Source organism: Ricinus communis, chromosome 7 (assembly GCF_019578655.1).
Source record: "Ricinus communis isolate WT05 ecotype wild-type chromosome 7, ASM1957865v1, whole genome shotgun sequence".
NCBI classification, from domain to species: Eukaryota; Viridiplantae; Streptophyta; class Magnoliopsida; order Malpighiales; family Euphorbiaceae; genus Ricinus; species Ricinus communis.
The window spans coordinates 16,031,420-16,053,736 of record NC_063262.1 but is presented as its reverse complement, the minus strand read 5'-3'; the positions used below and the strand labels follow the sequence as shown (position 1 = coordinate 16,053,736).

At 34.0% G+C, this 22,317-nt stretch overlaps 1 protein-coding gene and 1 long non-coding RNA gene across 2 annotated transcripts; both read right to left on the bottom strand.

Annotated features, from left to right (window-relative positions):
- Window positions 1–1,756: 1,756 nt before the first annotated feature.
- Window positions 1,757–16,538, bottom strand: LOC8287615 (protein PSK SIMULATOR 1). The gene is made up of 12 exons (XM_015715586.3): window positions 15,859–16,538; window positions 14,778–15,082; window positions 14,578–14,670; window positions 14,396–14,486; window positions 13,141–13,234; window positions 12,495–12,592; window positions 12,162–12,231; window positions 11,383–11,483; window positions 3,076–3,192; window positions 2,810–2,886; window positions 2,661–2,705; window positions 1,757–2,555 (listed from the first exon to the last, which is right to left on the bottom strand). The coding sequence occupies exons 1-12, from the start codon at window positions 16,156–16,158 to the stop codon at window positions 2,261–2,263; spliced, it is 1,686 nt and encodes a 561-aa protein (XP_015571072.2). The 5' UTR covers window positions 16,159–16,538; the 3' UTR covers window positions 1,757–2,260.
- Window positions 16,539–20,437: 3,899 nt separating this feature from the next.
- On the bottom strand, window positions 20,438–21,815 carry LOC125370510. The gene is made up of 3 exons (XR_007216544.1): window positions 21,776–21,815; window positions 21,282–21,346; window positions 20,438–20,475 (listed from the first exon to the last, which is right to left on the bottom strand). It is a non-coding gene; the product is annotated as an uncharacterized LOC125370510 (long non-coding RNA).
- Between the last annotated feature and the right edge of the window lie 502 nt (window positions 21,816–22,317).

The window sequence follows — 22,317 nt, the reverse complement described above, 5'->3', positions numbered from 1 at the left end:
CCTTTCCCGAGAATACGACCTTGATACTCACCATTTGTGCTAGTCTGCATCGATAGGTTTACTGCCTTAGATTGTAGCTACGTAAATAGCTTATTAGTCGCTCTCGAAAACCGTGTTGCAAATCGCTTCTTCTCGCCATAGGTAAGGTATTTCAGCACACCCTCTGACCCTGACCGTGCTCCTTAGCATGGGCGTGTTGACAAGGCGTGTTGAACAGTTTAATGCGCACGATTCAACCGTTTCTTTCCTATTTTAGTCCGATTTCTCTCTAACTTTGATTATGTACCTAGAAAAACACCTGAGATACAAAGGAAACTAAAACAGAGAGTATTCTAATACAAAAACACATAATTTGCTTTAAAAATAACTCAAAATCAAGCATGCAAACATGTGTAACATCAAGGATATCACCATATGACAAGGCACTTAGGCTAACATATCGAACTTCATTGAGATGGTCGAGAAGGCAAGGAGTGCTCAATGTTTCTTTTCTTTTTAACTTATTGACATGATTGGTAGAACAATTGGCAAAACATGGTAATAAAGTTGGAAGATTTGGATGTTAAAAGCATGCAAAAGAATAGATTGACGAGGAATACGCAATTTATAAACAGATTTCAAATTATTTTTACCGCTTAAAAGTCCAACTCAAAAGGGAGATGGATGCATGTGTGACACGTGTATGACAAAGATAAAAGTTGACCAATTTTGCTTTTGGCTAGCTAGGATTTTATAAGCTTCGAGTTATTCAACAATAGGTTATAAAAGGGGGCATTGTTGATGCTGGCCCAAAAGGAGTTATGGGCTATAATTGGTGGATTGAAAGAAAATTGTAAAAGCCGAGTGACAGGGCCCATAAGTCTAATATCTGGTAACCGGTTGGAGGAAAGCATCGGTCAAAATTGTAAATCAGTTAGGATTCTAATTGAAGAAGTATAGGCAGAGTATAATTCTAAGGGATAAAGTTCTATGTCATTAGGACTTATTATTTAGATAGGACTTTGCAACTGTAATAATGGCAGAAAGCTTGTTGTAAGATACATACATTTATATACAAATTAATACAAATATGTTGTTCAATCTCTCTACTGAGTATTTCAATCCATGTGATTGGTAATCCCTTGTTTATATTAGATTTTACTTGTGGAATCGAAGGCTCTAGCACGGGTTTACTTTCCTAGAGTGACTTGGCGATTTATCTCTGTGACACATCTTCCATCGGTTAATATCTGTTCTTAATCGAGAAAATTATCTTTGTTACTTTAGTAATTTGATTCTTGTAGCTGGTTGCAGAATATGATCTTAAAACAATATTTGACATATTCTCTGATCGAATCTGATTGATTTTTGGCCTTGTAAAATAGTTTTGAAGAATTCTAATGCAAAATAATTTTAACTAGTATAAAATCAATTAAATATATGTTTGAAATTTACTTTTTCAAAAATCAAACAATTAATAAATCTATATTCAAAAAGTTTATAATCTTTTGACTTTTTTTTTATTTGTATTATGTATATTGATGAAATTGTTGTTAGATTTGTTGTGAATTCACTGAGATTTTTATGTGGTGAGTTTTCAAAGGAATAGCTTTTGAGGAAGAAAATGTATTTTTAGCCTAAGAGTACAACAATTAAGTCGTTGATTTTTAGTATAATTTTGTAAAATTTTAGAGCTGCGTATAAAAGTTAGTTTATTTTTTGGGCAGTTGCGTAGAATTCGCAGATATTTACTGCTTAACTATCAAGGGCCAAAAAATTGATATTGCACATCTTAGCCATATCTAGATAAAAATTGCTAGAGGAAAAGAATTTCCCAGCAGACCATTGTTTTCAGGAATCAAACAGAACTGTGACCCACTGGCACTCAAATTCTTGTTCTTTTGTTTTCTATTTTTCTTTTTTGTCACTGTATATCTTTTTCTTTTTTTGATCGAAAGTCACTGTAGATCTACTTACATAAAACTGCTACATCGTACAATATCTGATATTGCAGCAAGATTTGTTCCATACGTACATGGAGCATGCGCTATAATTCCTTATCATCCCAAACAAAGACCATCTAATGCTTTGCAATTGCATCCAATGCTTCCTCGTCAAATACCAGAAGCTGATAATGGGAACCACAGAAGGCAGCATTTTAACAATGGCCAAGTGCTTGCATTCCTTTATGGGAAGTAGCTGCTGCTCTTACTCAGTCTATCATGCATTCTCAACCAGGTTTTACAAGATGAAAGTCCTGATTCTTGCTGATTCCAGGCATTTAATTCTTGCTTACATCCTGCGACAATACCTGGTCTTCAGTAGCTAATGCTGGTGCTTTCGGCAACTCAAGTCTCAGTGGCTGATTCACCTTTTCAAGCGGTGCACTTATTTGAGAGTTGATGGGCGACTTATCACCACCATTAACTCCATTCTTGGATTTTTTGGCCAGATGGTGAAGCCACAATATTAATTCAAGAATATAGGCTTCAGTCGTGTCCTTGTCTGCATGGTGGAGTGTCTCAACCCGAATTATATCAGCTGTTGTGGCAGCAGGCTTCCTATTTGCCTCAGATCTGCATTCATGACTCATTTTTTACTCCCTTGTTATTTATCCTACTGTCATATTCTTTCAAGAAATTGTAATCTAAAGATTATTGTATATTGTAAATGTCACTCACCTAGTATTTGCCCATTCTCCAACCCAACCAAAACCATGATGAGCTCTGTTTTGAAACAATTACGTCCAAAAACAACAAAAATAACGATTAAACAGAGAGCAAAGCAATAGAACAAAGGTTACAATGCAGAAAAATTCTAATTTTCGTACTTAGCAGTTTTGGCGGACATCGGAACAAGCCACTGTAAAGTCTTTTCCATCTCATCTTTAATCTCTGTAATCGTGAGCTGCAGAGAGAAGTTAAGAACATATGTTAACCAGCAGGAAATCTGAGCAGAAAATTCTATGGATTGTTTTTACTTGTGCCCAGTGAGGTAGGAGACACAAGCCTAGCTTAAATTCTACTATTCTCTTCTTAGAATGGAATGCACATTTCTTTTCGAAAGTGAAAAGGTACATAATCAAATCATTTATACCTCCTCTTTAACATGAAAAGAGTGTAATTTGGAACGTAGAGCTGATTTTACACTGGGTGGCAAATTCTGGTATAATGAATCCCTTGCACTTGGAGGCATAGAACTCGATCGTGCCACCTGCGAGAATGTGATTGTTAAATGCCATACATGCAGTTGCACCAGAAAAGTACAAGAGCTAGTGTCTATAAGATCATTTAAGGAGAGTCTTCAATTTCTTAAATACAACAAGAACTAGTGTCTATAAGATCATTTACGGAGAGTTTTCAATTTCTTAAATACAAATAACACAAAACTGATGCAATCAAGAGCAGATGCAGGCAGTGCAGTACAATCTGACCAATAATAATAGTCATCTAACATAATTCAAGATCATTACCCCAAAATAATGCAATAGTTTCAGCTTGTGTGTTTATACCATTCAATTCAATCAATCTCGGTCAAATCCACTCCCATGACAATTTCTCTTCGTAGGAAACTTCAATTGAATCATCCAAAATATCACATCATAATTTTTTGTCTGTAATTCATATAAGGGATTCCCAAACATTGGGTATACAAAATACATTTTCTCCTTTAAAACTCCCATAAATATGTTGTCAACCTTTAGCTTAGCATGTATCACAAAATTCAAGGTGTACATCAGAAGTAGCATCACTGTCTTATTGTCATTCTATCGTATGCCTTCACTAGGGTTATAGTGGTAACTGCAAAGTTCAGACAAGCTATGTGACTGCATTCTCCCCATCAATTCAACATTTTATCACAACCGCACTAGTTTCCATGAGGTGCAGGTTCCTTTTGTTGAAAGAGAAAGTCGATAATGTAACAATTTTAATGCAGTACTATGAAGAAGGGGCGGGGGGCAGGGGCCAAAACACGATTGTCCTATCATGGCAGACAGATGGTAAAAAAAAACCCAAAAAGCACTTAATCATGATCACCTTTTAGGCCTAATTGGGTATGAGCATTTACCAGTAAGAATGAATTCCTTGCAATGGATAATTAATTGCAACTCTATCGAGACTTTGGACTATCCGGACACATACTTCGTGAAATGGTTCATGCATTTTTGTTTAGTAAATTCGCCTAAAGGATCAGTTTTTCTCTAGTCTATTGATGCTTCCGATTATTCAGAAATTGAAGAGAAAATGTTTTCAGTTGCTTGATAGATTTGTGGACCGTGTAGGAGAGGCAAGTTTTGTTCAAGTTATAGTGCAAGTAGCAATGTTCTTGATGGTAAGAAACTCAAACTCTCCTTTTAAATTTATTTTTCTTACAAAATGATGCCACTTTAAATAGTATATCAAACTTGCCTAGTTTTTCAATTTCTTTTCCAGGTAAACTATTGGAATAAAAAGACCACAATTGAATTGGAATGCTTTGCTACTCGTTGCATTGACTTGATGCCAAAAGATATTGGGAAGCTACCTAATTTTAAAATAAAATTGAACCGAGCAATGAGTTTGAATGGTATATTTATGTTCCCCAGGTGTGGTGAATTTGTTAAGGCATTTCATAGAACAAAGAGAGCTTGTTCAAGTTGGTGTCACAAGATTTGCTACTACTTTTCTCACTCTTCAACAGATACATAAGAAGAAGCACAATTTAAGAAAAATGTTCACTTCAAAGGATTGAACAACTAGTAAATGAGCAAAAGAATATGTTGGTAAGAAGATAACTAGAATCATCTTGGTGCCTAGATGGTGGACCAGAATTTTGTATATCTTGAAGAAATTTCGTCCTTCAGTCTGTGTTCTTAGATTGGTTGATAGTGAAAAAGCCTGCAATGGGATATATTTAAGAGGCTATGGATATGGCTAAATAAGTTATGATGAAGTCTTTTGATAAGAAAAATGAAAAGTACAATGATGTGTTTAAGATCATTGACAATAGATGGGAATGCCATCCTCATCAACCTTTGTATGCAACAGGATAATATATAAATCCCAAGTACTTCTATTCAAACACCAACATATCTAAAGATGAACAAGTCATGTTGGGTTTATATAAAGCTATAGCAAGGTTGATTCCATGCCATTCTGAGCAAGACAGAATTAGTGACAAACTCACTTTATATTGAAACGCGAAAGGGCTATTTGGGATGGAGTTGGCCATTAGGCATAGAAATACAAAAGCTCCAAGTAACTTTCTTTTATTAAGGCTTAAGTACTTCTTTTAAAGGTTAATTAATTTAGTGCATCAAAAATTAAATAAACACTTGTGTTTTTTTTTTTTTTTTTTTTGTAATTTAGAATAAAATTGGCAGCTATGGAAATCTTATAGATCATTAACTTCAAATTTGCAAAAGTTTGTTGTTAAAGTGCTTAGGCGCACTTGTGGTGCATCTGGTTCTCAGCACAATTGGAGTAAATTTGAACATGTAAGTAATTAATATATTTAAATGTAATTAAATATAATATTAATAAGTTAGTTTTAGAAGTAGGATGTTGAATTTGTTATATGTTACAATTATTATATATTAATTAGGAACATACAACTATACATAGCAGGAGAATAATTAGGGATTTAGTTAGGAATCAGTATTTGATTGAATTCCTATATTAGAGATATAACTTGTCTATATATAGGCGTAACAATCATAATGAATACACACATGTACCTCTAAAATTTCTGCCAATTACAAACAGTAGGGTGTTAGGGTTTTTCGGGTCTCTTTCTGGACATTTATTTCTCACTGCCCAGACAAGGGGAAGCACCTGCTGCCAATCGGCCTTCATCTAGAGTTTCGTTGCAGAAAGCCCTGCGCGTGACCCACACGCGCCATTAGAAGGAAGCTGCTACAGTGCCACCCGCCGGCGCGTGAGGGCGCGCCTATCACTGCAACCTGCTCTTTTTTGCATCCATCTGCTCGCCTAGACTTCCACGACACATTCCTCTACCTGTTTGGATCAACATCTATCTGGTGTGGGATCTACTTTAGGACATATTTGATTCCTCAAAGAATTGCGAATGGTTGATTTTGTTATTTGGTTGATTTTCTAATATGAAGGAGAAAAGTCAGTTGTTGTGTCTGATTTTGTTCCTATGTTGTCTAAAATCACAGAACATAAACTTAATAGATCGAATTATTTAAATTGAAATAAAACTGTCCGGCTTTATTTGCGGAGTATTTCTATGGATAATCACTTAACGAATGACCCACCTAATAATGATTCAAAAGTCTCATGGTTGAAAGATGATGCTCATTTGTTTTTGCAAATACGTAATTCTATTAATAGTGAGGTAGTTGGCTAATTAATTATTGTGATTTTGTGAAAGAATTGATGAATTATTTGGAATTTGTGTTCTGGCAAGGGAAATATCAAACACACTTATGAGGTATGTCAAGCCTTTTATCGTGCAAAAAAAAGTGACAGAACTCTCACTGACTACTTTATGGATTTCAAGAAAACTTATTAGGAACTTAATATGTTACTTCCATTTAGTACTAATATGAAAGTTCAACAAGCTTAGAGAGAAAAGAGGGCGGTAATGAGCTTCTTGGTTGGTCTGAGATATCTTTGTTGGAAGAAGCTTTCAGTAGGGTACTTCGCACAAAAAATTTAGCACCTGTTCAATCTAATAGTGTTCTTATCAACTGTACCTCTAAATCTGGGAGACAACCATATAAGAAAGGGGGAGACTCTAGTAATCCTGGTACTCGAGGGCAGGATTCAGGAAGTGTTGTCTGTTACTCTTGTCATAAGCCAAGACATGTGAAGAAGGATTGTAAAAGGTTGCAGAGCAAAGAATCAGTCAAACCAGTCAGTACATGTTGCATCTACTAATAATGCTCTTGAGTCTATTAAAGTATCTATAGATGAGTATACCAAGTTTTCACAATACCAAGAATCTCTAAAGTCTCATCACTCTTATTACTGCTATTACTGATTCAGGTAAAATGAACACGTCTTGTTTCCTCATCTTCCAAATGGGTCATTGATTCTGGTGCCACAGATTACATGACAGGTAACTCTAGTCTATTTTCTTCCTTTAAATCACATACTCCTAGCACTACAGTTATTTTAGCAGATGGGTCTACACTTCATGTTCTAGGGTCTGCCACAATTATTCTAACACCCTCAATTCCTTTGTAGTCTGTTCTAAATTTAGCTGATTTGTATTTCAATCTTTGTCAGTAAACTCACTCGTTCTCTTAATTGTAGTGTCTCATTCTTTCCTGATTTCCATCTATTTCGGGATCTTATGACAAAGAAATTTATTGGTAAAGGACGTGAATCTAGAGGCCTTTACATTCTTGATACACAAGTACTAAAGTCTATTGCTTGTTCTGGAGTTGTGACCCCATTTGAAGCACATTGTCGGTTGGATCATCACTCATTACATATATTAAAGATATTTTATCCTTAGTTTTCTAGTTTGTCTTGATTAGATTGTGCGTCTTGCCAATTTGCTAAACGCCATCGTCAGAGTTTTAGTCCTAAAGTCGATAAACAAGCTAGTGCTCCTTTTAAGTTAGTCCAATGTTCAGGGTCCTTGTCCAGTTGTGTCTAAAATTGGGTTTAAGTATTTTGTTACCTTTGTTGATGATTATTCTCAAATGACATGGTTATATTTGATGAAAAATTGTTCAAAATTGTTCTCACTTTACTGCTTTTTGCGCTGAAATTAAAATACAATTTAATGTGCCTATTCAAGTTTTGCAAAGTGATAATGCTAAAGAATACTTATCAGAATGCCTCCAAAATTTATGATTCAACATGGCATTATTCATCAAACTTCTTGTGTAAATACACCGCCTCAGAATGGGGTTGCTGAAAGAAAAAATAGACATTTTCTTAAGACTGCTACAGCTTTGTTGTTTCAAATGCAAGTCCTTAAACATTTTAGGGCTGATGGAGCTTTTACAACCTGTTTTTTGATTTTAATCATATGTCATCATCAGTCCTTTCTGGTAAGACTCCTTTTCATGTTCTCTTTGCTAACAAGTCATTAATTCCTATCAAACCTAGGATATTTGGGTGTACTTGTTTTGTCCAGGATGTTCGACCTCAGGTTACAAAATTTGATCCCAAATCTCTCAAATGCATCTTTCTTGGATACTCCCATGTGCAAAAAGTTATAGATGTTACTGTCCTAGTCTTAATAATACCTTATGTCAGCTGATTTTCCCTTCTAGAATAAACACTATTTGCTTCATGTTCAGGTTTCGTTCATCAGGGGGAGGATGATGATTTCCTAATTTATACTATTACTGATCTTCATCCCTCTGCTCTGATTAAGGCTCCTATAAAACAAGTTTATTCTCATCGTCAACAACCTCATGTTCCTGTTCCTACTCATGTTCCTGTTCCTGTCCTTGGTCCTTCTGCTCCATGTCTTGCGCCAGTTCCTTTGTTATCAAATCCGGCTCCCAGTTCTAGTGATGATCGTCCTATTGCCCTTCGTAAAAGTATACGTCAATGCACTTATGCGATATCCTATTTTGTGTCATATAATCATTTGTCATTAAGAATGCATTTCTTCATGGTGACCTTTCAAGAGGAAGTTTATATGGAGCAACCATCCAGCTTTGTTGCTCAAGGAGAGTATAGGAAAGTTTGTCGTCTTCGTAAATCCTTATATAAATTGAAACAAAGTCCTCGAACCTAGTTTGGGAAGTTTAGTCAAGCTATTGAGAAGTTTGGCATGAACAAAAGTAACTCAGATCATTTTGTTTTCTACAAGCAATCTGCAGCTGGCATCATCTTATTGGTTGTTTATGTTGATGGCATTGTCATTACTAGGAGTGATACTAGTGGGATTTCATCACTCAAGTCATTTCTTCATGGTCAATTTCATACAAAGAATTTAGGGGCTCTAAAGTATTTTTTAGGTGTTGCTGTAACGAGTAAGAAATGGATTTTCTTATCTCAAAGTAAGTATGTGCTTGACTTATTGTTCAAGACAGAGAAACTGGCGGCTAAGCCATGTAGCACTTCAATGGTTCCTAGTTTGTAGCTTACAAAAGATGGTGAATTGTTTGAAGATCCTGAGAGATGCAGAAGATCAGTTGGAAAGTTAAACTATCTTATTGTGACTCATCCTGATATTGCCTATTCTATCAGCACGGTACTCCAACTGTCAATCACTAGAAAGCTGTAGAGCAAATTTTGTATTATTTGAAAGGAGCACCTAGGCGAGGAATCCTGTATAGCAACCATGGTCATACTAGGATTGAATGTTTCTCAGATGCTGACTGGGCACAGTGCAAGGAAGATCGAAGATCTAATTCAGGCTATTGTGTGTTTGTTGGAGGAAATTTGTTTTCATGAAAAAGCAAGAAGCAAAACGTTGTCTCACGTTCGAGTGCAAAATCAGAATATAAAGCCATGGCCAAATCTGTGTGGGAGATAATGTGAATATATCAACTCCTTACTGAAGTGGGTCTTAAGATCTCAGTACTGGGTAAGTGATGGTGTGATAACCATGGTGCACTCATACATGTAATCTAGTCTTTCATGAACGAACTAACAATATTGAGATTGATTGTCATTTCGTTCGTGAAAGAATTCAGCAAGGATTGGTTTCTACAGGATATGTGATAACAGGAGAACAGTTGGAAAATATCTTTACAAAGGTCTTAAATCGGTTAGGGTTGATTATCTTTGTAACAAGCTGAAATTATCAATATCTATACTCCTAAGGGGGAATGTTACAATATTTTATAATTATTTAAGAATGTACAACTATACATAATAGGAGAATAATTAGGGATTTAGTTAGGAATCAGTATTTGATTTGAATTCCTGTATTAGAATATATATATATATATATATATAGGTGTAACAATCATTGATTAATACACACAGTAATTACTTCTCACATTGAATTTCAGAGTTTAATTTACATTATGCATCATACTTAATAAATTATTCTAATATGTTGCAGATTCATAGCCAAAAAAGGCAACATTTATATGATTTGGTATTTGTTAAATACAATCAGACAGTGAAGCATGGAGACTTCAATGATCCCATCTCTTTAAAAGATATAAATGATAGTAAAGCATAGTTAATAGGTCCATGGATGTAGGATCTGATAACAAAGATGAATCAGTGTTCGACGATGACAATTTGACACGTGTAGTTGCTAGAGCTAGTGGAGTTGAAGAGGAGACATATTGTATAAGAGGTAAAGATATCATATATCCTCTTTCTCTTCAAGTGTTAGGCCTAAGGAAATGGGAAAGACGAAGGCATCTTCTCATACGTGAGCTAACCCTCCTTTAGTACTTAGAGATGAGGAAGAAATTGATTTTGAAGAAAAAAATGGAGAATATGAAGAAGCTAGGAAATTGGAAGTGATCAACTTGAATTTGATGAGATGATGAAGACAATATTGATGTCAATGAGAATTAATTGCACTTTAATAAGTGGTTAAGAACTTTTTAGTATACTAGGATTACGAAGCTTAGGTGCTTTTGATCTGGAAACCTACGTTGCTAAGTTTTATGTGTGTTTTTTGTCATCACTGTGTGTTTTGGGTACTAATGCACTTTTTTCTACTTTTTGATATTTTTTTCGCGCGCAGTGTGTGTCGAGCACAAGCCTTGCGCCTAGGCTCCAGGACCCTTTTGCACCTTTGTGCGCCTTGCGCCTCTAATATTATCTCTGTAATAACTTATATCCCAAGCTTATTATAAATAGGAGTTAACTGGTGTAGGGTAAAATATAACAACCCTATTTCGTCCAAAGTCCTATGTCCTAAATCTACACCTTCAATGCTATCTAATTTAATTAGAGGGCATTAATTTTTTTGATTTGCTTTCCAGTTTAGGTTTGTTTACTCTTGGCTCCGTGTACTTCTCAATCTCTGAGTTTACTTTGAGTTTACTTCCTAGTTCAGGAGATTTTCATGTCTATGATATGACCTCAAGTTTGTAGGAAATTAGCAATTGTCCATCACAAATAGCTGAATTATAGTAATACTGAATAAACCTACAACATGCATGTGCATGCACATTTAAAAGAGATAACATGCACATAAGAGAGCCTACGATATAATTAGTTGCAAACTAGCGAATTTGGAGTGCTTATTCAAGTTACAAAATTGACAGATTTTCTGACTGTTACATTAAGTTTAAATGCCAACATAAAGAAATGGTGTTGTCTCGGATGTGCAGTGCAGTATTTTCAAATAAGAACGATAAAAATCATCCCTGTTATATTATGAGCACTCGCATGTAAACGTCATATAAGGTATCATAACAACTGCTGTAATATAGGAATTATAAAAGTCATAATTTACTAAAGTTTTAGCAACAGAATAAGATATAATACTATTTAATAAAGATGGTCTACTCACAAGAGTATCAATTTGCACAACAACATTTGCATAATGCAATGAGAGGCCCGCAGGTCCCAATCTTCTATGTTTGTTCACAGATTTAACTGATTCATTACTATCTGCAGGATACAAGTGATATTAACACTATTTCATTGATAAACATAAGGTTGTTCAGAAAAGAAAATTTTTGAAGGAGAGGATGATAAGTTAAACAGTCAAAGAGATGTTTCTTCCTCAAGCCTCCATTTGTTATGTGGAAAACAACTTGTTGCTGGAAAAGGTTTCTCAGGAAAATATTTTATTTTTATTGTTTGGTTGCATACGAAAAATTCCAAGAAATTATTTTGTGACATTTTGGAGCGTTTTGTAAGAAATTGCTTTTAAACAATAAAAATAAACAGTATTATAAATTTTAAACATAATCAAAAGTTTTAATCTTCAAGTTTTAATTAAATATAAAAGAAAATATATGAAAATAGCAAAAATGAAAATTGCCAATACTTAGTATATTAATTAACAAATAATTTATTAGAGTTTGTACAAGTTCTTTTCATATTGAAAAGCTTGGAGAATGATTCCCATTTCGTTTTCCTTAAAAATGGCCTAGTTTTACCTTTGACCAAGAAAAGGTTTTTGCCCGACCAATTTGAACTTTTATAAAGCTTTCCGTATTTTTCTCCAAGGTTGCCTGCTCCATTTTGTTTCTTTTTTCATTTTCTCTATTTATTTTCCCCATTGCCTTGTACCTCATCAAAAGAACAAATGCACTTTTAAAATACCTTGAGCAAGATACGTACCTGCACTGCCAAAGTTGTTGTGTATCTCAAGGAGTAAGAAATTGACAATATCTACAAGCTTCTCCACAACCTATAATCAAAATTAACAAGTTACTCCAGAAGCACCGAACTTGATCAAATAAGAGAGCGTACTTTGTTAACAGAGTGAAGTGTGTAGCACTATGAAAAGACTTGCAAGAATCAACATGCATCCATTTACAAAGAGAACGCAATCATGTTTTCAGAAGTAAAAGAAGAATAAATTAAAAAATTAAAAAAAGAGATAAAAATATTTGGTAATCTAAACATAAGGTCCTCCAAGAGAAATCAATATTTGCAGGGCTTTGGATCTACCTCTTCCACACTTCTGGACCAGAGTGACTTTTTCTTTAAGTTACGGACTTGCTTTTTTTGGCTTTTGAGCTCTGTTCGCAATGTTGCAAGGCTGTCATCTGAATTGCAGACAATAACACAAACCCATTAAAAGTAGGTAGTATTTATCTCTCTTTACCAAGTGCTTCTGAATTTCCATGGAAGCTTCAACGGCTACCAGATAATACAGCTCATCATATGACTTCATATCCCTTATGAGTATTACAAACACTCACAGTATAAACTGGATGTTGCCTATAATCTGGAAGTTAATGCCAGCTGCAACAGAATGCTTTTCCATTCATTTTAGGAGATGAAGACATTTATATTTCCTTGTGTGATGCATATGTGAAACAGATTCAGTAACATCTTAGCATAAACAATAATAAAAAGCCATTCAATAACACCATTTATCATTTGTAAATATGTTATTAGCGTGTCAATTTCTCGGTTTCTGGAGAAAAATAGCAAATTAGTTAGTTCATAATGATGCCATTTGCCAGTCATCTAGGTTCTTCACCTTATTGTACAGAAGTTTATATAGCACTCCAATGAAACATAAACAAATGCTACTTAAAACCAAGAGCTGAGTACAAAAATCTTATATTAGTTCAAATGGAGAAGTTACCTTTTGGACCAGCAACTGCATTATTCTCCTCTTGAAGTCTACGCTGATACTCTTGTTGAATTCTGTCCAACACTTGCAATCCATGGTACAGTTCCTACATACCCAATTTTCTTCTCATACAATGTTCTTCTCCAAATATATGAACTTATAAGATTCAACATTAGAAGTTCACACATTACCCAGACATAAATTGACATTTCAAAGAACCTTCATTATGGTTATCATATGTTATGCCAAGGCTTTCTTGCTTTCTCCTTGATATTTGAAAAATGGACAAAGGGTCAATTTGCTCCCTGAATTTATGTGCAATGGTCAAATACATCCAATTTAAATTTTTTCAGCAAATGACCCCCTAAATTTATGTCCAAAGGTCAAATACATTCAATTTAAACTTTTCAGCAAATAGCCTCCTGAACTTGTGTCCAAGAGTCAAATACACCCAATTTATCCTTTCTAAAAAAGTGAAATAACATTATATTTTTTAGATTTTAACTGAATTATAAAAATTAAAAATAATATTTATTTCATTAATAACCCTCCAAATTTTAATTTTTGCTAAATACGCTATTATATAACGCGTTACTAGATATTATATCAGTAAATTAATAAAATAAATATTTTTAAAAAATTATAATAATTCAATTAAGACCTAAAAATCCAATGTTATTTCACTTTTAAAAAAGTTTGTATTTGACCTTTAGATACAAGTTTAGGAGGTTATTTAATGAAAAAATTTAAATTGGGTGTATTTGACCCTTAGACATAAGTTCAGGGGACTATTTGCTGAAAAAATTTAAATTGGATATATATTCAAAGGGCAAATTGACCCTTTATCTTTTGAAAAAATACAATGACTATATACTGAGTTGAACCTCAATTTTCAGAACTCCTTTGTCATATAGGAGGAAAAGAAAATATTCCTTCATACAAAAAGCAATGGTAGGGAAATTATTGGATGATTTTATACTGACAGGAAAAAGTCACTCCAGCCATCCACATTTTTGAAAAATAGAATTATTAACAGAATAAGAATAAGATGTTACTTCACATACCACAAGGTGAGAAAGTGAAAATGAAGATTTGGTAATATACAATGTTAAAAAATGGTTCATAATATGTGGGGCAGGTACTTGCTCCATTAATTTAATATGCATGCCAAAGTTTCTTATTCATTTATCTTTCTGCAACCCTCAAAAGTATTTAATTATAGGTTTGTAGCAATCTATGTCACCAAAAATAAAGGAAAAGAACTCACAGCTGTATACTGAACTAAAGTCATTAGAAGCTCCATCACAGATATTGCTTCTTCCTGCTTCAGTTGCCTTTGAGTAACATTTTTGCTCATTCTGAAAATCAAAATAAGAACTTAATCGGTAAAGTGCTTTAGACAAGTAATAAATTCAATACTCAAAAGAGTAATTATGCTATTTATGTTACTTCTCAAAATAACGGTCCAAGTTGTGCCATTGCAGATCTTTACATATATTCCCAAAACGAACAACTTCTCCTGAAAAAATTTTCAACTCTTCCCTGTAAACATAAGGTGAGGATAACACATTTTAGAAAAAAATATAAAAAGCTAATTCAAGACGGTCTATCAGTGGATGCATCACCACAGCCATTAACACAGCATTTACCTCTTGTCAGCTTCAACAATCTTCAAGAGCTCATCCATATCTTTTGATATTAGATTTTGCACTCCTTCTGAGGGAAGCACAACTTCTTTCAAATGTCGAATACTCCATTTTGAAAGGGAATACATAAGGCTGGAACCCTTAACGATTGTATTTGCTACCTCAAAAGCTAATATTGTAAGCTCATTGCCTTTAGTTGCCCCACTAGATGCAAATCCGTTATTGGTGTTTAAATTTGTCATGCTACTCCCAAGTGTGTCCAAGACCTCAATGCTAGCTCTACCCAGACGTGAACTTACCTCCGAAACCTTCAAATAACAACATAAACGAAGATTTTTCAATTATATTATCAAACTACTGTACAGATATAGCAATGCTCTATATAATTCCAATGGATCAAGCATGACTATTGACAGTAATTTTGCTCTCTCAATATTAATAAAAGCTTTGCACAAAGAATTATGAGCCACTTATAAGGATTGTATATAAACTTGTATTTAATTATATGTAATTGATCATTCAACTGTCAAAACTTTTTGATGTTTTAGCAGAGCACAGATGAATTTCTTTTTTATCAAATTTACAAAGGCCTAATTACTATAAAAAAAATCCACAGTTTGTGTAGATTATCAATTTTACCCAATATTCTAAAATAGCAAATTTTATTTAAATGTTTCCAAGAAATTAAATAACAATTATAATTTTATTGCTAAAACAAATAAGAAAAGTAAAAAGAATATAAATTATACCATAAAATATATTTACACATGCATATATTGTTTGCTCAATGAAATGACTCACTTAGAGCAAACTTTTTAAAAGAAAAATCGTTAGTTTTTTTTATGTTAGTAACGAATTCATAATTTTAATTCAATGACAATTAATCCATTTAAGCATATTTATGTATTGAAAATAAAAATCCCACCATACATATAACAAATCCAAGACTTGTCTTAATATTTTATGAGACCACTTTGCTTTTTCTTTTTTCGTTTTCTTTTCGGGGGGTTTCTTTTCTATCCCTCAAAAGCCAATATGAAAAAGTAAGAAAGTAAAAACAAAAGAATGAATAAAATGAACTAACCTTAGCAACAGCAGACTGTCCAGAGCGCAAAGATCTTGATTTAAGAGATGGGTAGCGAGGAATCCCATCATAAAAATCATCCAAGGAAAACGATCCCTTTGGATCTTGAGACCTGTTCTCTATGCTTTCCCTCACCTCTGCTGCTTCTCCTGCTGCTGGTTGGTGATCTTGCAAGTCTCTGTTTTTCTTATTATTGTTGCTGTTGTTTTTGCTGGAATCAACATGACCACTGAAATTCCTATTTTCTGGTCTTTTATTATCAGTATGAGAAGCAGAAGCCTTCGAACAGAGCCCTCCCATGCTTCCTTCTTTCTAATTCGCCGATCACTAATTTCTGGTCAACAACACAAAAACCATACGACTGCCGAAGAAATGAACGAAGCCAGAAAGTCCAATGGAAGGGCACCCCGCGCAGAAACATTGGGGGCTTTTATGCTAATAAAAATTAATTATTAATTATGAATTGAAGAAGCAGAAGAGTCTTCTTTTGTTTGTTTGTTCATTTTTGACCAATAAGGCACTCCACAATATAATTAAATACTAATTTAATGACAATAAGCAATCAAAGGAGAATACGAATTATTGATCAAGATGGCAAATATTGGAGGCGTCTGCGCCTGAACTACCAGTTTGGACTGAAGAACAGGTCAATTTTTCATCCCTTCTCCTTTGACTTGTTTTAAAAATATTATATAATTTATATTTTATATATAAAAAGACAAAGAAAAAGAAAATTCGTTCTTGCTGTTAGTTCTAGATGCCGTCTGTTGTCCATTACTTGAACGGATGAGCCGACTTAAAAAAAGATTTAGGACCGTAAGTTATGAATTTCATTTCATTCGATGTTCCCGGATTGTTATTTAAACGAAATATTTTGAAACTGAAGTATTTTTGACGTTTCGGATCGAACCATTCTAAATTATATATATATAATTTAATTTTAAATTATTAAAATATATATTATAAAATTATTATCTATAATCTAATTAAATAGTATATTGAAAAGTAATAAATAAATATTAAATTTAATTTTTTATTATTTTATTTTTTCTATAATATAATCGGCTAATTGTGATATAAAACATAAAAATCAAATTACATAAGTCTTAAGTTGTTATTACTAAATAATATTATAGATTAAATTATAAAAATATTTTAGTAAATTAGTGAAAAGAATGCATGATTAAACTATACACACAAAAATGAGGTGATAGATAAAAATAAAAAAGTTATTATACAGAGTTTTAGATCTTTAGTTTTAGAATTTTAGATTTAATTTATTTTTATTAAGTTAAAATTAAGTGTTATTGAACTAATTAATTCAATTCAATGATATAATTTTTTTATGAAATTACCTCATTTCAACATATCTTATTAATATCGGGCGAAATGGCTATTTCGGCCCAATCTCGATCGTTCCGGTTTCGAGATGGTCGAGATTTTGGCCGATATGGTACAATAGGTATTTTGTTCTGTTTTTTAAACAAAATGAGTCATTCCGGCCGGAACGAAAAAAATCAATAACCTTGTCGTGTATCCCATTAAAATTTTTAAATTATTTTGTAAGGTTGATGGATTTTTATTAATACTTTTAATAATTTTTTAAAGAGTCGATGATTTTATGAATGATCTTTACCAATTTTTATAGATATCAATAGATTTTTATTGAATTCTACTTACTATTATTTATTTATTACTTAACTATTTAAAAATAAAATTTAATTATTTTATTTTTATTATATTTTTTTTCTCTGCGTCTATTTAAAATATTATTCCATATAATATTATGTGTAACTTCATACATAACGGACTTTGTTTCATTATTGTGTTAGATTCGTATTATTCTTAAATTTTTTATGTCACAATATGAATATATTTTTTTTGTCAAGACAATAATTTTTTTTAAAAAAGTTATCATATCACAATTTATCTCTAATTAAACCATCAAATTCATGTTATTGTTTATTACCTATTCGATAAATACTTAAACCAACAATAATCACGCATACCAATTATTTAATAAATACTTAAACCAACAACAATCATGTTTACCACCAGAAACAATTATTCAAATAATCTTTCTTATAAAACCTAGAAGTCTACATGTGGTGGGATTGTTTGCTCAAAAAAATTCACTAAATGCTTTATTTAAAATTCATATTTTTATGAAAGTCCCTTTTTAATTAAATTAAAAACTTCTAATTAACTTTTTATTTGTGAGTAACAAAAAATAATATTAGTAAATAATTTTTAGCTTCTGAGGATATGTATTTAATTAAAATTTTTAAAGACTTTGATGGAATTTAAAAGCAGGGTATATTCAATAGTAACTTTGAAAATTTTGTATAAGTCAACAGGGTATTCAATATAAACTTTTAAAGAGTTTAAAAAAGTCTATAAAAATTAGGAGGTATTTAATTACAACTTTAGTCTTTAAAAGTAAGTTACTATTTAAAAAGTCATTGACTTTTATAGATATGGACATTTAAATACTTTTAATGACTTTTTAAACATTGTTATGAATAAAAATTCTTAAGATTTCTCTTTTATTTTTTTTCAAGATTTCAATATATTTTTTTTTTAACTCATCTTTCTTATTTTTAAATTATCTTACATTATTTTTTTCATTTATCTTCACTATTTAATTTTTTAATTCTCAACTTTAGACTTTCTTTTCATTTTTAACCAATATTTTGTTTTAGATTTTAGTTATAAAGTATGACTTATTTTTCTTTGAATATTTTCATAAAAAGCAATTAAAAAAAACTTATACAAAGGGCCAATGTGGCTTATGAACTCATGGCAATGGCCAAATAAACCGAATTACAACTATTTCAGCAAATAAGCTCAAAACTTACATTTTTCAAGCCAAATTAGTCCAATTTCGACTTTAATGCACATGTGTATTTCATGTGAGCCTTTAAGGCGTGTCAGTGACTAATAGTTTAGCATAAAAATATTGAAATATATATTTATTTTTTACTTTATTTCTTTCTTCTATTCCTTTTTCTCCTTCACTTCTTCAGTCTTTGTAACAACATATTCCTTTTGTTGTTTCTTTTTCTTCTTTTTTTCTCTTCTCTATTAATCACACCAGTTTTGATTGACAGACCATCAATCTCTACATCGCCTTCAACAACATTATTAGTGGTTATCAGCATCCATTTTTGGAATCCAAATAATGAGTAAAGAAAAATTATATGATGAAAGTTACTGTCTTTCTCGAGTCTTAGGAGGTTAAGGATGGGGAATCAAAGTTAGGATTGAGAATAATTGAACCAAAATCACTTTTCTAGAATCAATTTGCAGCCAATTGACATAAAAAATTAAGTTTGAGAGGTGAAATAACAGTTTTTACAAGTTCAAGAACTAAACTGTCAACATTTTCAAAACTTTTTGCCCTTGAAGGCAATCGGCTCTGTGTAAAGCCGAATCGGCTATACACAGAGTCGATCGTTTAGTGATGTGCGTAAAATACACACATCTAAATGGAGTTTTTAAGATTAATTTTATGGACATTTGGATGTGAATTGGTCCCAACACTCACCCTATACGTATGTTTGTGTGCATTAGGTCCAAAAGAAGTCAAAGAATGAAAAAGGAAAGAATTGGAGCATAATTGGACGTCAAAGCTGCCGAAACGAGCTAAGTACGAGCATGAGGAAGCTGAACATGGCCGTGTTGGTCTCAACACTGGCCGTGTTCTCAACACGGTCACAAACACAGGCCGTGTTACCAACACGGGAACCAACACGGCCGTGTTGGACATCAAAGAAGAAGTAGATCTTATGGAGCATGACCACAGAGAGTAACACGGCCAGGAACACTAGCCCGTGTCACCAACACGGCCAAGGACACGGCCGTGTTGGAGGCGACAGGGGGTATTAATTAAAAAAACAAAGAGAGGAAAAGAGGAGGAGGCTAGGGTTAGAACGTCCCAAACCCTAATATTTCTCTCTCTAAGGGTTTTCCGAGCTGAAACCAAGAGAAAAGGAGACTTGGATCAAGGTTTCAATCAGATTCTCTTCGAAGATTGAAGATTGGGCAAGGTTCGTCGATTGGTTTTTAAATCGAGCAAGAGAAACAAGGATCGATTCAAGATTGAGCAAGAGGAATTGGGGCTGTTTACTCTCATCCAAGGGAGTAATCGGGTTTTCTCTACCTTTTTACTCATTGTTGTAATTGAATTTTTATGGATTTTGATAATGAACATGATTAGCTAGATTGATTAAATCCATTGGGATTTCTTTACTATGTTGGCTTGATATTGTCACGACCCCACCCGTGGGCCCGTGACCGGCACTAGGGAATGGGTAAGCTTAAGGCCACCGAAACCCGTAGTAAGCCTGACACTCACTGATTTAAACAAATCTCATCTCAAATTAATATTATTAAAATCACAAATTATCTTAATAGCACATTCTACATAAATACTTCGGTCTGCCAGAAAAACTAGGCGAGACCTGAAACTCAGAAAATTTACTACTAATACATTTACTATTACTACTGCGGAGAATCTAAGATTTACCAATTTACATACCAAATCAAATACATCACCCGATGATGAAGGAGTCGGGTTACTGAATAAGAGTCGCGGGAGAACTAACAGTCACAAATCTGAAAAACAGTAAAAATGAGACTGTCAGTCTCGAGAGTGAGTTAAAATCAAATAATCTAGGGACTATTGCTTCTTCTCAGAAAAACATAGATTATTCGAGTCCATATATCAAACCCTGAACATAAACAGAAATCATGATGTCATCATACCATAATGAAATAAATAAGTAAATAAATAAATAAATAAAAATATCTTTGTTTCTTTTCTATTCGGGACGAGTGGCTCGGTAGAACCCTAAACCCCAAATTCTAGTAGCCTTTCGGCTCTCTTAATCCAACAGTGCAGCCCAGAGAGCAAGCTCGATCAGGGTCCTTACCTCCAGCCTGAACACTTGAATTCCAAATAAGCCGGCGCCCAGAGAGCATTGCTCGATTAGGGACCTTAACTCCGGCAATTAACTGAACTCAGCCCAGAGAGCAAGCTCGATCAGGGCAGACAAATTCATAATAACCTTATATCCATGATCATTCTGATGTAACCCATCAAAGGCATGTTCTACAAGCCACATTTCCCAATTCGCAATCATCACATATAATAAATATCATTATCTGATGAACTCAACCAACACATATCGAAATAAAGATTAAAGATTTAAGGTAAAACAACGTGCAATTTGTGAGGGAAAAATAATAACGTTTATCTTATTATAACATACTAATAATAATATTTATATTATTTCAAATATTAATAATCAAGTGAAATCATTTATTTTACGATACTAATAATCATATTATGCATGAACTTTCAAAATAGCATATTAAATCAGACTTAGCAATAGTGCAATGATTAAATGACGTTAACTCACTGATTTAACGCGTTCCGCAGTCCGCTCCTACGCCTCGGGTGGAGCTGGCGGGAAGGCTGAATTATCTAATATCAAAAGGACATACAATTAATAGACATTCAAAAATTTTTCCTAACTTAGACCCCAAGGTCGACTGCCTAGAATTAAATTGGACTCGAGGATTACCGAAATTTGAGCGAACCTCCCTAAATTACGGATATTTACCCCCCGTAAAACGGGTCCAGGACCTGCCAAAAACATATCAAACATGCTGGGATTTAATAACAGGAGCCGGGCCACAAGAACTGCATTAATATTTTTCCGACTCCAAAACACCACAATTTAAACAACGGGAGTCGGGTCCCCAAACTTCACTATCTCCGACCTCACACAAAGACAAAACACAAGGCGGGGACGATTATTTTTGACTCACAAAAATCATCAAATACTCAATACCATCCAATAGACACAATTAAACCAAGAATTTCTAAAATTAACGGGCCAAAGATAATTACCGAGACGCTCGGTCGCTCGGTCGACTCGCCTCTAGCCGCCGGAGTCCGATCGACGATCCGAACATACCATCGGACTCACAACGACGCGCTGATGATGATCCTCGCTTCCGATTTTCCGATCCGACACCCGATCATCCGGGAGAGATTTGCGGACGATCTCGGCCGTCGATTCGCAAACGAAGCCCGATCGCCCACGAAACCAGTGCCATCGCGAAGCTTGGTGAGGAGAGTCGGGATACATCCTCCGATCATCCCTCCTCCGGATCTCATGGGAAAAGTCGAAAAATGCCGGTACCGCCACCATTTTCTCTCCACCGGATCTTCCGTCTCCGGCCACCACAGTCGCCGCAAAGCTCTCGTAGAGAGCCGATCGCCACAGGCCGGCCAACAACGCCGGAAGCGAAACACGCCAGGCCGCCTTGGCTTCTTGGCCGCTTGCATGATGCCGCTCCGTCGACCTGCGCTCTATGCCCCGACGGCCGCCTTGCCGCCTTTCTCCCCTTCTTCTTCGGCCGTCGCCCTCTCTCTCTCTCTCCCGATCT

What these genes read in the sequence shown, in the direction of transcription:
- LOC8287615 (XM_015715586.3), bottom strand. Translation starts at nt 16,158, where the DNA reads ATGGGAGGGCTCTGTTCGAAGGCTTCTGCTTCTCATACTGATAATAAA. An exon ending in TTGGACCGTTATTTTGAGAA is followed by an intron (nt 14,487 to 14,577) that starts GTAACATAAATA and finishes TTTGATTTTCAG; the next exon opens with AATGAGCAAAAATGTTACTC. An exon ending in CTTTAGTTCAGTATACAGCT is followed by an intron (nt 13,235 to 14,395) that starts GTGAGTTCTTTT and finishes TTGGGTATGTAG; the next exon opens with GAACTGTACCATGGATTGCA.